Source organism: Doryrhamphus excisus, chromosome 9 (assembly GCF_030265055.1).
Source record: "Doryrhamphus excisus isolate RoL2022-K1 chromosome 9, RoL_Dexc_1.0, whole genome shotgun sequence".
In the NCBI taxonomy this organism is placed as follows: domain Eukaryota; kingdom Metazoa; phylum Chordata; class Actinopteri; order Syngnathiformes; family Syngnathidae; genus Doryrhamphus; species Doryrhamphus excisus.
Genome location: NC_080474.1, coordinates 2,828,812 through 2,844,200, shown reverse-complemented (window position 1 = coordinate 2,844,200; position 15,389 = coordinate 2,828,812). Strand labels below are relative to the sequence as shown.

Here is a 15,389-nt window from a genome sequence, read left to right as displayed (position 1 = left end):
CCCATATTGTGGAGATGAAACCAGTAACAATTCAGATGATTGAAATATGCGAGAGTACACGTACGAAGCATGAAAACAAAATACCTGACTATGAGTGTATTATTGAATAACTCCTCAATCTTTTCGCTGCATTGTTTGACTATTCATGGCCATATAGCCTGATTTTACGCACTATTTCCGGCCTGGTAGACGTTAGCTAGCTCGCCTTGGTTAGCAAACGCCGATAAGTAGCTTCATTGCGTTTCCTGAGCTTTATTACCCGTTGTACTGTTTCACAAATATATATTGTATTTATTATATTGTATCTCTCCTACGTGAGAGAACGACATATATATGCAGCATTTTTGCTCCGATTTGATGCCTGTTGGATAACAACAGGATATGACGTCATATGAACAGTTGGACTTTAAATCACTTGTTTTTTCCACTCTCTCCGGTTGATGGCAGTACGGCGCCTATCATAGATGACAACAACGAAGAAGAAAATTAGCCGTCTGCGGTTACTAAGGCAACGAAAGAAGAGTGAGCTTCAATATGGCGGATGGTCTGCTACAACTGCAGTAGTTGTTGTCTACCATAAACGGCGCCAACAGGCGGGTAAATAGGTTCTTATTCGCAGTTCAGTTGTTGCATAGGATCACAGTTTTTCAACCAAGATGGCGAATGAAGAGACAACATTGGTAAGCGCAGTTTTTTTCACTTTATTTACAAGCCCTGATCCAAATGTACAAATACTATACCTGTAAATGCTACCTCGTATCGATCATAAAATGTCAACAAGATGCTAATTCTTCATTGAAATAATGGCTCATATTTGCTGATTGTTTTTAGGCTTTAATCAGATACTATTGCAATGAAAAGTACTTCAACCACGCTGTGGATGCTGCAGCGACTGCTCTGACAAAATTCAGAGGTGACCCTGTCCTGGGTTTCCTCCATGCTTATGGTACTTTAATGCAAGGTAAGATGCACATCGCATATTTGCCAGGGCTGCCGCGTTAACGGTGGCAACTCATTTATTTCTTTATTAATTAGGTTAAAATGTTTAATGTTTAACCATTAACGCACGCGCATCACGTCAAGCCACATCTCATTTGTTGTGACGACAGGATGGAGCCGCAGTAGCGTCCCCAATTTCCGTATTGTCACGAGACACAGCGAGACGCATTCATGGACACTCTGAAAATATTTAGCATATGTGTATGACCATATGTGTGGTCTAAATAAACAGAAGGCCAACGAAAAACAAGTGGATATTCTTATCTCTCGCTAACATACAATTCCAGAAATTTATTATAAATAAATATAAATATTAAATAAATTATATATTTATTAAAATGAATTTGACGGCCCAAATAAGTTGCTTATATATGCTACTTTGTACTTCTATGAATGAAAAACAGATCATATTGGAGAAGCCACAGCAGAGTTGGACACAATAAAAGACACGGCAGATGTGTCCCTCTGCACGCTGATGGCACTCGTCTATGCTGAGAAAAAAAGGACAAAACCAGGTAAGCCACCAAAGTCTTTTTTTTTTTTTTTTTTTTTTTTTACATAAATACGTATCAAACAGGACATTGGCGTTATTTGTTATTATTTGTATTCACAGACAAAGAAGTTATTCAAGAACTGGAAGCTAAAATTAAAGAGGATCGCAAAAGCGCCTCCCCTCAGAGTCTGTATCATGCCGGGATGTTTCTCTGGCTGCTGGGCCGGCATGACAAAGCACGGGAATACACAGAGCGAATGATCAAACTCTCCAATGGCTCCAAAGAGGTGAGTCAGGTGAGACGGGGGGGATTTTGTGTAAATGTGACGTATATTTCTTGTCCAGGGTGTAATCCTAAAAGCATGGATAGATGTGACCTGTGGGAAAGAAGCATACGGCAGAAAGGCTGGGAAATACTTTGATGAAGGACTGAAAGACGGACCAGATGTTTTTGCTCTAATGGGAAAGGTGAGATGCTTCCATTTTTGCAGCTAAAATCACGACCATTTGTCCCTTTTCGTATGCTGCAATTCCCGTCTGTCTCTTCCATCTCAGGCACAATACTATGAATATCGTCAGAACTACTCTGGGGCATTAGACGTGGTTAATAAAGTTATTGCCACTTTCCCCACGTTCCTGCCTGCTCTCGTGAAGAAGATGAAGTTGTTTTTAAACCTCCAAGACTGGGAGCAAACCACAGAGACGGCTATCAGGTAATCCATGTGGTCAGCGTGGACTGGTTCCCGGTTTCAAAACCATTGAAACTGTGGGTCATACCAGAGAATAAATCGCTGACTCTCTTCAACGTGGTCTGCATAAGTGCGCTGTGAAAACCTGAGTGAGTTCCCCTTGTCCCTGACTTAGAGGTCCCATCTTCAATGGGGGAGATTTCATCCTTATTGACAGTGGAGCGGGGTCTCGGACCACCTAAGTAACTCGGGTTCATCGATTGAGAAAGAGAGAGGAGTGAAGGAAGTAGCATAAAGCGTTTATTCTCCACTGAACAACAAGCTAACAACCACTTAACAATGTCTCAGTGACAGTGGTGCCTTGGTTAACATCATTAATCTGTACTGAAACCAAAACAGACTCTAACCAAAGCTTATTTTTGCCATAGATAATCCAATTCATTCGCGCCAGACACCCAAAAATGGTAACACAAGACACATTTGATAGACAATATTTCTAGTTTTACAAGCACATACAGCAATAAATCAAACATAATTAGAAATTAATGGACAACTTGATATTTAACGTCACTTTTAGCTAGTTTGCAAAGAGGGAGGGGGAGAAAAGAAGATAATTTATTTTTTTGCCACTTCAATCCCACCTTAGCGGAAGTGTATAATGTATGATTATTAATATCTATTATTACTTGTGGCCACTGACACGCTGCTTTCTCATTTCAGGGTTCTTCAAATGAATAAAAATGACCTTGATGCTCTACAGATGCTAACGCTACATTGTTTATGTAAAAATGGAGATATAGCTGAGGTATGTGTAGACAAAGTCGACCTTTTGTTCAACAGAAGCGCCCTTCAGGTGACTCGTGCTCTTTGTGCGTCCAACATGACAGTCGACAAAGCATCTTTCCAGCGTCGCCAGCAGTCTGGATGTACGGGAGCCGCACAACCCCGAGCTTGTGTACAGGACATCTCTCGCGTTTAGCCGAGTCGTAAGACGCATTCTTGTTGTCTTCTTAAGCCGCAGTTGTGTCCGGTGTGAAGTTTCAATAACAATCAATGACGTTTTTGATTCCTTGTAGTGCGGGCGGAGCGAGAAAGTGCTAGAGCAGGTGTTCAGGATGGTGGAGAAAGCCTTCAGCGCGGCACCAGGGAGCTCTGATATTGCTACAGAGTTGGGCTTTCTTCTGGTCCTTCAGGGTAGAATCAAAGAGGCCATGAAGTGGTACAAGACTGCAATGACGCTGGACGAGACCAGCCTCCCTGCACTAACTGGTGAGTAACTCTGTCTGCACCTCAACTAAGACATACTGGATACACTCCAGGGTCAAATGTTAAGACCTGATGAAAAATGGAAAACGTGTACATTTTGCACTGTTGGATCTTGAAGGGGACAATTTTCTGCGCTTGGTATTGAGTTGTGGACTCCTATAGAGAAGCTACACACCCTAGCCAGCACAGAAAGCTTTCTAGATCTTCCAGATTCTGCACCTCTTTCTGCAGTGTTTCCTGCTTCCGACCCAAACAGTTTGTTTGATTTACTCCACCCCCGACCGTCCTCGAGGTACCGCCACTCCGCTGTGATTGGTCACACACCTGAGCGCTCCCGAGGACTTCCAGACACACTTAGGACACTGATAAATTGGATAAATTGGAAAGGCATCGGACTTCAGCAACAGTTTGGTGTAGACTCCGGCTTTGCCCATGTTCATGTCCCGTATATTTCTCTTGCTGACCGGGACACACTATCTATATGGAGCCTATCCCAGCTGTCTTCGGGGGGAGAGGCGGGGTACACCCTGGACTGGTGGCCAGCCAATCACAGGGCACATATAGACAAACAACCATTCACACTCACATTCATACCTATGGACAATTTGGAGTCGCTAATTAACCTAGCATGTTTTTGGACTGTGGAAGCAAACCGGAGTACCCGGAGAAAACCCACGCATGCACGGGGAGAACATGCTGACTCTACACAGAGATGGCCGAGGGAGGAATTTATCTCAGGATTCCCAGCTGGGAAGACAACATATTAAGAGAAAAAAATGTAAAAAGTGATGTTATGTCAGAATTACTACAAAAACTGTCAGAAGGTGAAAACAGCTGTAGTTTATGTATGTATTTCATGTTTTTATTGTGCAGGTATAATCCGGTGCCAGTTGATCGAGGGCCGCCTTGAAGATGCGGACCAACAACTGGAATTTCTCACAGAAATTCAGCAATCAATAGGAAAATCAGGGGTATCGGCATTTCAAGATACATATTTAAAGGTTCTTTCTACTGTGGAAAAGCATTTACTATCATTTTCTTTTAATGACAAAAGGACCTCCTGTATCTGCGTGCGCTGGTGGCAGTGAAGAAGCACCGTCCCCAAGAAGAGGTAACCAAGCTGCTGGATGATGCCGTGGAAACCCACTTCTCTACTCTGCAGGGTCTACCTCTGAGTGTGGAGTACTTTCAGAAGCTCAACCCTGACTTCCTGCTCGAGATTGTCAAGGAGTATCTGGCCCTTTGTCCTACCAAGGTACAACTTAGCGTAGAAGGGTTGATTGTTGTCCAAATCACCTCCACTGTTTTTGTTTCAGCCTTCAGCTCAGGGCCAGTCTCCTGCTCCGCAGCTCAGACGCTGTGCCGCCTTGTTGGATACTGTGGTCAAGATTGTACCAGGTCTCCTTCAAGGACTCTTCCTCCAGGCCAAAGTCAGATACCTGACTGGTGAGGAATGCACTCAAGCACTGGTTTCAAACTCAAGGCCAAGCTGTCAGATTTGTTTTATGTGGGCTGCAAAAGTGAAAACCAGTTTGACGCGCCTGCACTAAACGTTTGGTCTGACTTTGAACTAGCGTATGTTTGTGTTCATTCAGGCGATCTGGATGCTGCTCAGAACAGTCTGCATCACTGCCTGGAACAATGTCCTTCTCACATAGACACCCATCTGCTCATGGCGCAGATCCACTTGTTGCGTGGAAACTTCTCTTTGTGTTTCCAGTCACTGGAACTCTGCCTCAGCCACAACTTTCAGGTAAGGTAGTCATCATGTTTAGTGTTGAACAATACGATCAGGATCATTATCCATAATTAATCAGGACTGTGTCATGGTTGACGATGGACTATTAATAGTCCAAAATATTGGAAAAACAGCTTAATTACTTTGTCCTTCTTCCCCACTCCACTAGAAACACTTTAAGTTTAGAAGTTTAGAAGTCAGTTGGAGAGGCTAACCAGCACTAGATTGTTGTGCTGACCTGGTCATCTTGTGTCCCTGCAGTAATCCCATAGCATATTAGCTTGTTACATTTGAGCAATGTGTTGTAAAGAAAGAATAATAAAGGTGACTATAGGGGTGTTATTTCATGTTTACTGGGCTCTAATAATTGTTTAAAAAAAAGCGGATATAGAAAGCCATAAACAGGTTTTCTATGTTCTATGAAAATATTCCATTTATAAACAAGGACTTCTACTTAGTGGAAGTTCACTTATCACAGTTGGGCCTGGAAGCGATGCGCTGCCATAGAGGAGGGATGTGCAACGTTTCTGTTCTTTGCACATACAAAAGGGGCACCACCTCTTAGAGCCACCACGTATTGAGGCAATGTTGTGTTCTGTTTGTCTATTCCAGATTCGAGAACATCCATTGTACCTGCTGATCAAAGCTCAGGCCAAGAAGAAAATGGGGGAGCTGACGGAGGCTATACAGACTTTACAAATGGCGATGAGTCTTCCTGGCGTCTGCAGAGCCGGATCAGCAAAGTCCAAAAGCAGGACAATGGAGCTGAGTCCTGCAGACTGTGTCTCCATCTTCTTGGAGCTTGCCGAGGCCCTGTGGGTTAACGGAGAGCAGGTGAGTGGAAATTATATGCAACATGTGGAACATGTGGAGTATATCGTGTGGAGACTTGCATGCTAGTTCAAATTCAATGTTCCAGCACGAAGCAGCCAAGGTCATGCAGGATGCCATCAACGAGTTCTCTGGGACTCCGGAAGAGCTTCGCGTCACGATTGCCAACGCCGACCTGGCCTTGCTTCGAGGCGACACAGAGCTGGCACTGAGCATGCTCAGAAACATCACACCCGAGCAGCCGTACTACATCCAAGCCACGGAGAAGATGGCAGACATATACCTCAACCATAAAAAGGATAAACGTCTGTACGTCAGCTGTTACAGGTGAGCCGTAAACTACACGTTGACGCTTTTTACCATGTTTTGTGGTAACGACGTCCTCCCATAAATTACTAATATACAAGGGGTGCACCATAATTGGCGATAACGTCATACCGATACATAGCTTTTAAAATATGCACCGATGTGGGGACATTACCAGGCGAGAAACCCAAGGGTCGTAACTTCACCTGAGCTCACTCGTAAACAGTAAGCGGTGTGCTCAAGCAAGGTACCCCCCCATACTTTCTATACTCATTAAAACAACTCATTAAAAATGTCATTAAAAAAAATCTTTACTCAATACTGTAAGGAAGGAATGCAAAAGAACAACATTAGTTTTGTTCTCTTTAGTTTACTTTTTAAACTCCAACCTTTATGATGTCTACCAAGCACGAGGCAGACTCTTCTGGGTGCAGCACGCCAAAGAAAAGGAAAGTGAAAAGTAAAACAAGACATGGTCATAATGTTGAGAAAGTTGGTCGCATGCCACTATCTTAGCCGCTCAAAGGCAGTGGCCATCATGAAGGATAAAGATGCAATCTTTCAACATGTGAATGATCAGCTCCTATGAAATAGACAGCGATAACTAGGCAGCGTAGAGGTCTCGTCATTGACGCTTCTTCCTCCCATTAAGCCTGTCTCCCTCCCTTGTAACGCTCCTTCCGGTGTGTGAATAGAACACCTGCATGTCTCTGTAGTCCGTATTTCATATTTAACATATTTCATACAATGTATTTGTCTTTTTCTGCAGGGAAATTGTGGACAAGCTACCGAGTCCTCACACATTCGTCTTGCTAGGGGACGCTTACATGCACATTCTCGAGGTTGGTGGCAATGTTTGTTTTTGCTCTTGAACACTCTTCTGTGCAATGTTCATGACCTGTCGCTGGCTTTCACGTGACTCTGTGGTAGGAGAACACATTATTGAATGAAGCAAAAAACACAGAACATTTATTAATTTATTGTAGTAAATTCTGAAAGAAAAAAAGTGAAGAAGAAATTGGAAAAAGAAAATATGAGGGTGGCAGTTGAGGACATTCTGCAGTTTGATTATTCAAAACATATCGGTTTATCGGTTTTTATAGAAATACATAAGATCGAGCGTAAGCATAAGGTCGAGCGTTCGTAACCCCCACCAGTATGAACATGAAATGTAAAGCACTTGTATTGCGTAGAATTCGGTATATAATGAACTCCTGAATAAGATTTCTGCTCTTATTGCATGATGTGTTTGTTGAGCCCGAGAAAGCCATTGAGGTGTATGAGCACGCACTGGAGAAAACGCCCAACGATGGCACCCTGGCCAGCAAGTTTGGGAAAGCTCTGGTCAAGACTCATTATTACTCCAAGGTTGGTATCAGTGTGTGCATGTATGTACACGTAATCCCCGCTGGCGAGAAGCCGGTGCCGACACAAAGCTCCCGTTCCCCAGGCAATACATTACTATGAAGCTGCCTTGAAGACCGAGCAGCAGACCTTCCTGCGTTACGACCTGGCGGAGCTGCTGATGAAGATGAAGCAGTACGAGCGCTGTGAGAAAGTTCTGCACGATGCGCTCTCCCACGAGCCAGGTATGCAACTTCATACTCCTGGCTCCTGTGCAGCCATGTCAGTTTCTCAAGTCACAGTACTATGAGAAACAAACAAAAAAACACAGTTGCAATTTTAGAAAAAGGTGGGGAAAACATATATAATATTGTGAAAAACAAACAATCGCCAAAGCTGTTTTTTCTTCAAATATAAAAACATCTTGGCATTTTACATATTTTTTACATTTGTATTTACTAGTACAATGGTAGTTTGACTACCATCTTTTCAGATGGTACAACATACTTCAACATAAACTGTGTTTTTATTTTCTTACTTCTGCTGCTTCTCATACGTTTTTTTTTTTTTTTCAAAGAAAGAAGTTGCTTTTCCGGCAGCTGTAAGCCATAAAAATGGCCACAAGGTGGCAGAAGTGCATTTGATAAGAGCCGGTGATGGGTCTTTTGCAGTACAGTATGTAAACACTCAACAGGAAGGAGGAAGTGAGAGCGCGTGGAGCAGTGCAGCGTGCAAAAGGTCCCGCATTGGAGGGAAACACGCACAGTTTAGCTCCAAATGTCAAAATAGTAAATAGTGTTTGATTTGTAAATTGTGTTTTTTATGTTGGTATACTTATAGTTAGTATAGAGGGGGAGGAGTCACCTCCTGTGGCCCAGCAAGGTGGACCATATTCAGACACAGCAGCTGCCATGACGCCACGGAGGTCTCTGGCAAACCTTTTGCACTTTTCCAAAGTTTCTGGTGGCTGATAAGGTTAGGGTAATGTCAGTATGGGTAGTGTCGCCTCATTGGTGTTTTTTTGTTTTTTAATTATCAGTTAATGTTGTGTAATTTCTGGATATTTATCGTGCACACGCTAGTTTTAATGTCACTTTTGTGTCTGAAGTGAAGGAAGTGGCTGGACTCTCTGCGGATTGCCGGTATCTTATGCTGTTAGCCAAGGTTCAGAATAAGGTTGATAAAACAGAAGAAGCCTTGCTGTCCCTCCAAAGGGTGAGTAGTTGGGTGTTTATTTTCTCTCTACATGTTGTGCCATTTATCCCTGGAAAGGAAAAGTCAATGTTTGAGTGTTTCTAGGGTTATTTGCGCTCCATTATTGTGCTGTTGCTAGGCGCGAGACGTCCAGGCCAAGGTGCTGAAGCGGGTGGAATCGGAGGAGCCCGACGCCATCCCCGCGCAGAAGCAGCTCGCCGCCAAGATCTGCGCTGAGATCGCGCAACACTACACCAGTCAGAGGGGCTACGAGAGAGCCGTCAAGTTCTACAAAGAAGCTCTTGTGTATTGTGAGAACGATCACAAGGTCCGTACTGCGGAATGAAAACATCCTATGTCCTCCCTGCAGCTGTGCTTGACCCGCCTGAGCATCTTTTACACTCTCATCCCGACTCTGATTCACTGGATATGGAAGAGGATATCATGTCTTGACAGGTGATGCTGGACTTGGCCCAGATGTTCCTCACCCTAGACGAGGTGGATGCGTGCCAGGAGCAATGCAGCGTCATCTTGAAGAAGGACCAGTTTAATGAGGATGCAACTCTGGTACGTATCTGCTCCTCCTCCTCCTCTTAGCACAGCTTCTTTCAACATGTGTTTGTGTTTAGATGATGGCTGACCTCATGTTCAGGAGGCAAGACTATGAACAGGCGGTTTTCCGATATCAGCAACTCTTGGAGCGCAAGCCAGGTGCAAAATCACCACTTTTCCCACACTCGTACATTCTCTTTTTTTGTGCACTCAGGTCTTATGTCACCACATGTCACATGGGTTGAATGGCGCTGGCACAGCACCCACTGGGACACACTAAAGCAGGAAGTGGTTCAACTGAAAAAACACAGAAACAATTGGCAAGAAACTTACACATACACTCAGCCAGGGGTGTCCAAAGTGTGGTCCGAGGGCCATTTACAGCCACAGCACTTCCCAAAAACACAACACAACAAGAAAAGTAAAACAACAGCAAAAATGAAAGAGTATCTAGATTAGCATTATTGGTAATGCATAGGAATCATAGCTAATAGCTGTTGAAATATTCTATATAATATTATATATAAGTTTATATATTTGTACAAAGAAAAAGTTATTGTAATATTCTAAATATATATTACACTATTTAACACTTTCACGCTTTGTTGGAATTGAAGACAACTACCCAACTCTGTCCCGCCTCATTGACCTGCTGAGGAGAGCAGGGAAGTTGGAAGACGTGTCCAGGTTCTTTGATCGGGCAGAAAAACATTCTTCCAGGGCCAAGTTTGACCCCGGCTTTAACTACTGTAAAGGACTGTATCTTTGGTAAGTTTGCCCTGTCGCTATACAGTATGTGTTCTCCATCTTTGAAGGTGTGTTTTGTTGGTGCCCAGGTACACGGGAGAACCTAATGCAGCTCTACGCCACTTCAACCAGGCACGGAAGGACAATGACTGGGGTCAAAATGCCATCTACAACATGATAGAAATCTACCTCAACCCTGACAACGACACCATGGGAGGAGAAGTCTTTGAGAATTTGGACGGTGAAATCGGGTGAGTCAAAAGAAGCGTGGGAAAAAAAAAAGAGAAGTGTTTCGAGACGTCTGCCCATCCGGCCAGGAACTCCACTGAGAAGCAGGAGACGGAGCAGGTTGCCGTGAGAACAGCTGAGAGACTGGTGAAAGAGATCAGGCCGCAGACGCCAGGAGGACACGTCCAGCTCCGTATCCTGGAGAACTACTGCCTCCTGGCCACCAAGCAGAAGGCCAACATCGAGAAAGCCCTCTCTGTTTTCACAGAGATTGCAACCAACGAGGTGAGGGAAGCTGGTGAAAATGTCCTGGAGATGCACCATATCTTTCTTTTTCTTTTTTTTGTTTTTCAAACCCGTACCCATAACTTTCTGCTGCTTTATTTTTAAATTTAAGTGAAGAAGGACTAATGAAATATCATGACATGACTACTACCAGGAGAAAGAGTATAGAGGGGGAGGAGGCACCTGCTGTGGCCCAGCAAGGTGCACTGTATTCGGGCACATGCTCCAAAGAGCTGCTGTGAGCCATGGAGGTCTTTGGCGAACCTTTTGCACTTCTCAAACATTTCAGGTGGCTGATACGTTTTTTTGTGTGGCCCATGTTTTTTCCCCCCTCATCATAGAGCATTTGGCAACTAGCACGCCAGGTGTTTTCCTCAGAGTGAATGTTTGTTTACAAGTGAGCTCAGGACAAGTGAGCTTAGGACAAGCCTTGAACGTCACGGGGGGGGGGTGAAAAAAGGAACGATTGATTTGCTCACAGGCTGCACGGCGATCGAGTGGTTAGTGCGCAGACCTCACAGCTAGGAGACCCGAGTTCAATGTGTATGATTGTGAGTGTGAATGGTTGTTTGTCTATATGTGCCCTGTGATTGGCTGGCCACCAGTCCAGGGTGTACCCCGCCTCTCACCCAAAGACAGCTGGGATAGGCTCCAGCACCCCCCTGCAACCCTCATGAGGATTAATGATTTGCTCACAGTCTGCACGGCGGAAAAGTGGTTAGCATGCAGGCCTCACAGCTCGGAGACCCGGGTTCAATTCCACCCTCGGCCATCTCTGTGTGGAGTTTGCATATTCTTCCCGTGCATGCGTGGGTTTTCTCCGGGTACTCCGGTTTCCTCCCACATTCCAAAAACATGCTAGGTTAATTGGCGACTCCAAATTGTCCATAGGTATGAATGTGAGTGTGAATGGTTGTTTGTCTATATGTGCCCTGTGATTGGCTGGCCACCAGTCCAAGGTGTAGCCCGCCTCTTGCTCGAAGACATCTGGGATAGGCTCCAGCACCAGAGTGACCCTTGTGAGAATAAGGGGTAAAAAATGAATGAATGATTTGCTCACCTGCACTGAACTACCCAGAAGTTACATGCATGGCCTGAGGTACCTGGGCAGATAAAGACGAATGTCACGCTTAGGAGTGAAGTGTAAGCAGAAAGGGGCGGGGCCAGTCTCGATCCTGTTTGAAGCAGGATGTTTGGCTTTCTTCCAGAAAGACCACGTACCAGCACTGCTGGCCATGGCAACGGCCTACATGATGCTAAAACAAACTCCCCGAGCGAGGAACCAACTCAAACGCATCGCAAAGATGACTTGGAACATTGTTGACGCTGATGAGTTTGAGAAGAGCTGGCTCCTCCTGGCGGATATTTACATCCATTCCGCGAAGTACGACCTGGCCGATGACCTCCTGAAGAGATGCCTGAATCATAACAAGGTGGCTATGGTTGCTGTGATGCCGTCCATCTTCATGACTGAATATGATCCAAGCTAAGCTTTTTCTCTGCAGTCGTGCTGTAAAGCGTACGAGTATCGGGGCTTCATCATGGAAAAGGAGCAGGCCTTCCGGGACGCGGCGTTCAACTACGACCTGGCGTGGAAATACGGGAACCAGTCCAACCCTAGCATTGGTATCCTCACAGCACCTCGTCTACAAAACTGGAAACAAATGTTTGCATGGAAGATAATCTTACTCGTGTCTTTCAGGATACAAGCTGGCTTTCAACTTCCTGAAAGCAAAGCGTCATTTTGATGCCATCGATGTTTGTCACAAGGTAAAATATACCCTCAAGGTCAAATACACCCCTGATGGAAATACTAAGAGCAGTTGAAGAATGGTAAGAAGGTACATTTAGCACTGTTGGATCTTGTGGAGGTTCTAAGTGGAGCTTGAAAATACAAAAAGACGACACGGGACTGTGACAAAAAAAACAATTTATTGCAAAGAAGCCTTCCAGTGAAAGAGGCTGCTCATCAAACACTGAAATAGAAATAAAAATGTTTGTTCATAATGGCTTGACGCCAGTGTTCCCAGTAGGCTGGTGGGAATGTTGCTCCAGGTGCTGAAGATGTCTGGAACTCATGTCCATGTTTGTAAATCCATCCCCAAATGTTCTCCATTGGATTTAGATGATGGGAAGACGCAGGGTGGTCCAAAAGAGTGTGTTGGAGAAGCCAGGCTGCCGTTTGACGCCCCTGCGTGACCTGAAGCTGCATCGTTCCATTGAGGGATGATGATGATGATGATGGTGGAGGAAAACATCTCAGATGGGATCTTCTTGTCATGCCAGTAACGTTGGAAGCCATCAGGAACGCCAAAGAAAACTTTCTTCCACCTTTCAATGTTTCCATGTTTGGTGCTCTCCTGCTAACTTTGTGGCCTCTGATGGTTTTTGGGGCGTCACTCGGCATCAGTACCAGCCTCAGGGTTTGAAATGACCAATGAAGATGCCATCAATAGATGATGACAGTGTGAATACCTGACACGACATCACATTCAATCCACATTTGACCTTTCAAAAGGTGTGCTCTTCAACTTTTCACTTGAATGCTTCTTTTTTTCTCTCACTCCCATTTCTCCTTTTTGTAGTTCTACTAAGAACCTCCTTAAGATCCAACACTGCTCAGTGTAGACTCTTAGCATTGCTCAACGGCTCTAGGATTTGAATGTGGAGTCTGTTATTGATGTTCGCTACAAGGTGAAATACCCTTCCATGTGATCCAAAATGTCCCCAATCTGCAGGTGCTTGCTGCTCATCCAAATTATCCCAAAATGCGGAAGGACATCTTGGACAAAGCTCGCGCTGCCTTGAGGCCCTGACATCTCCGTGTCCCGTTCACCTGAAGCACAGGTGTCACACTCCAAAAAACACGTGTACTGGCGTGTAATCAGACATGTTGGTTGTTGGCAAACGTTTTGTACCACTATCCCCGCCGACTGAAACTGTCCTATCTAGTCTTCAAAGATCTGAACCAAAGCTTGCAGTCCATAACTGTGATGTTGCCCGCGGTGAAAGCCAGTGTGACGCCCCTGCACTAAGAAGAAACATTCATTCAGGAGCGAGTAGCACATTAGGATGAAACATGGAGAAGTACTTTGTACGGACACACTCATAGCCTAGACTGACACCAGCTGGAACCACGTAGATGAAGACCCGTGCAGCCACGCCACTGATCCACATAGGGGAGTGCTCACACCCCTGCGAGGGCGGGACCCAATGCCTCGTTTTGAGGCTTCCACCCTTTTAAAAGTCATTAAAACTACTAAAAGGACTGCTATGGTCAATGTTTGTATACAGTTTGGAATATCATTAAAAAGATGGAAGAATAAATTGTTGGAATAGATAATAAACACATCAGGATTCTAAAGGAAAACTATAATTATTGGGTGTTTTATTTTCCCACTTGGCACCGCCTTCTCCTCTCAATCTCCTGCTGCTCCAAGCAGGGCTCTTGCAGCATCGATTGTCTGGCGTTTGCTGTCATGTCTCTGGAGCAAAGTTCATTTTTGAGTGGCATCATGATCTCTTCATGGTTCCTCCATGACATCATCTGATTGGTGCATTTCTTGAACAGCACATGGGTGTCACTACGCCAGTAATGGTAGTTCTTGGGTGTAACAATGTTAATAACAACAATGTGCTTCATATGCAGCTCACATGACGACATATGGAGCCTTGTTGGCGCCATTTGGGTTTTTTTTTCAAATGAATCAGCTGTTTTTAACCCTCAGATACATAAGTGGGTCAAAAATGACCCGGTCAGGTTGTTTTCTTGAAATATCTTTGTAATGAAAAAATGTTATAATTTCATATTACAGGTATTTCTCAAAAACATGTTTTTGATATCATGCCATTCACATTTTTAATTTACATTTTAAGATTTTTTTGTTTTTGTGTTACTATCCCAACCTTCCATAAGTGGGTCAAAAATGACACTGTCAGGTTGTTTTCTTGAAATATGTTTGTAATGAAATTTTTTTATAATTTCAGATTCCAGGTATTCCTCAAAAAACATATTTTTGATATCATGCCATTCACATTTTTAACTTACCTTTAATACATTTTAAGAATTTTTTGTTTTTGTGTTACTACTCAAGTGGGTCAAAAATGACCCGGTGAGGTTGTTTTCTTGAAATATCTTCATAATGATTTTTTTTTATCATTTCATATTCCAGGTATTCCTCAAAAAACATGTTTTTGATATCATGCCATTCACATTTTTAACTTACCTTTATGCAACACACAATGAATCCTCACATTTTCTATTGTTGTACGGGTTCATTTTCTTTTTCAAAGATGGAAAAAAGTGAAAAAACTAAAATGTTTCTAACATGAAATCATTCTTTTGTGGTCCTAAATATTAATACTAAATATCATACAAGTGATTATTCCTAACCAAAATGGCAAAATTGGCATAAAAACGCCATTGATTCTATAGTATGGGTTTGATTCTGGTGAATTGTGGGGCAAAGAAAGTCGTGGTAATAATGCTCCCCAAATAGACAGGACGGGGTCCCCAAAGAGGGGGGCAAGAAGCAGTCTCCTCCTCCAAACATCACTTCTTCATCCGCGCCATGTGAAGCAGAGCCGGGAGCTCCTGGAGAGGTTTGCCGTGAGTGCCATCTTTTTCAAACAATCCCAAATAAAAAAAAAAAAAAAGCTTTTGATGTTGTTTGCAAACGAAGGCGGGTGAACTTTGGCCAGGGTGTATCCGAGAGGA

At 43.9% G+C, this 15,389-nt stretch overlaps 2 protein-coding genes across 3 annotated transcripts in view; one reads left to right on the top strand and one right to left on the bottom strand.

Moving 5' to 3' along the window:
* The first annotated feature begins 2 nt into the window (after positions 1-2).
* Positions 3-14,032, top strand: ttc21b (tetratricopeptide repeat domain 21B). Of its 2 annotated transcripts, XM_058081842.1 has the most exons (30): positions 3-680; positions 832-961; positions 1,404-1,514; positions 1,613-1,779; positions 1,838-1,960; positions 2,048-2,205; positions 2,902-2,986; positions 3,069-3,167; positions 3,258-3,450; positions 4,321-4,418; positions 4,502-4,702; positions 4,764-4,893; positions 5,043-5,200; positions 5,798-6,019; positions 6,105-6,343; positions 7,092-7,164; positions 7,580-7,690; positions 7,773-7,911; positions 8,775-8,881; positions 9,000-9,188; positions 9,317-9,427; positions 9,490-9,571; positions 10,030-10,180; positions 10,249-10,410; positions 10,477-10,672; positions 11,881-12,105; positions 12,178-12,298; positions 12,375-12,442; positions 13,411-13,519; positions 13,625-14,032. In XM_058081842.1, the coding sequence occupies exons 1-29, from the start codon at positions 657-659 to the stop codon at positions 13,486-13,488; spliced, it is 3,951 nt and encodes a 1,316-aa protein (XP_057937825.1). In that variant the 5' UTR covers positions 3-656; the 3' UTR covers positions 13,489-13,519; positions 13,625-14,032. The 2 variants fall into 2 exon arrangements, with proteins under 2 accessions (XP_057937825.1, XP_057937824.1); XM_058081841.1 differs by having other exon boundaries at positions 4-680; positions 13,411-14,032.
* The window catches only part of cdca9 (cell division cycle associated 9), a 137,491-nt gene continuing 122,171 nt past the window's right edge, over positions 70-15,389 (bottom strand). The window contains exon 12 of the mRNA XM_058082027.1: positions 70-81. The gene's annotated coding sequence lies outside the window, so the exon portion shown is untranslated. The remainder of the gene's footprint in view (positions 82-15,389) is intronic.

Coding starts and splice junctions, on each gene's coding strand:
- ttc21b (XM_058081842.1), top strand. CDS start 657: ATGGCGAATGAAGAGACAACATTG. Junction 1,780..1,837: donor TCTCCAATGGCTCCAAAGAG/GTGAGTCAGGTG, acceptor TTTCTTGTCCAG/GGTGTAATCCTAAAAGCATG. Junction 2,987..3,068: donor AAAATGGAGATATAGCTGAG/GTATGTGTAGAC, acceptor CCAACATGACAG/TCGACAAAGCATCTTTCCAG.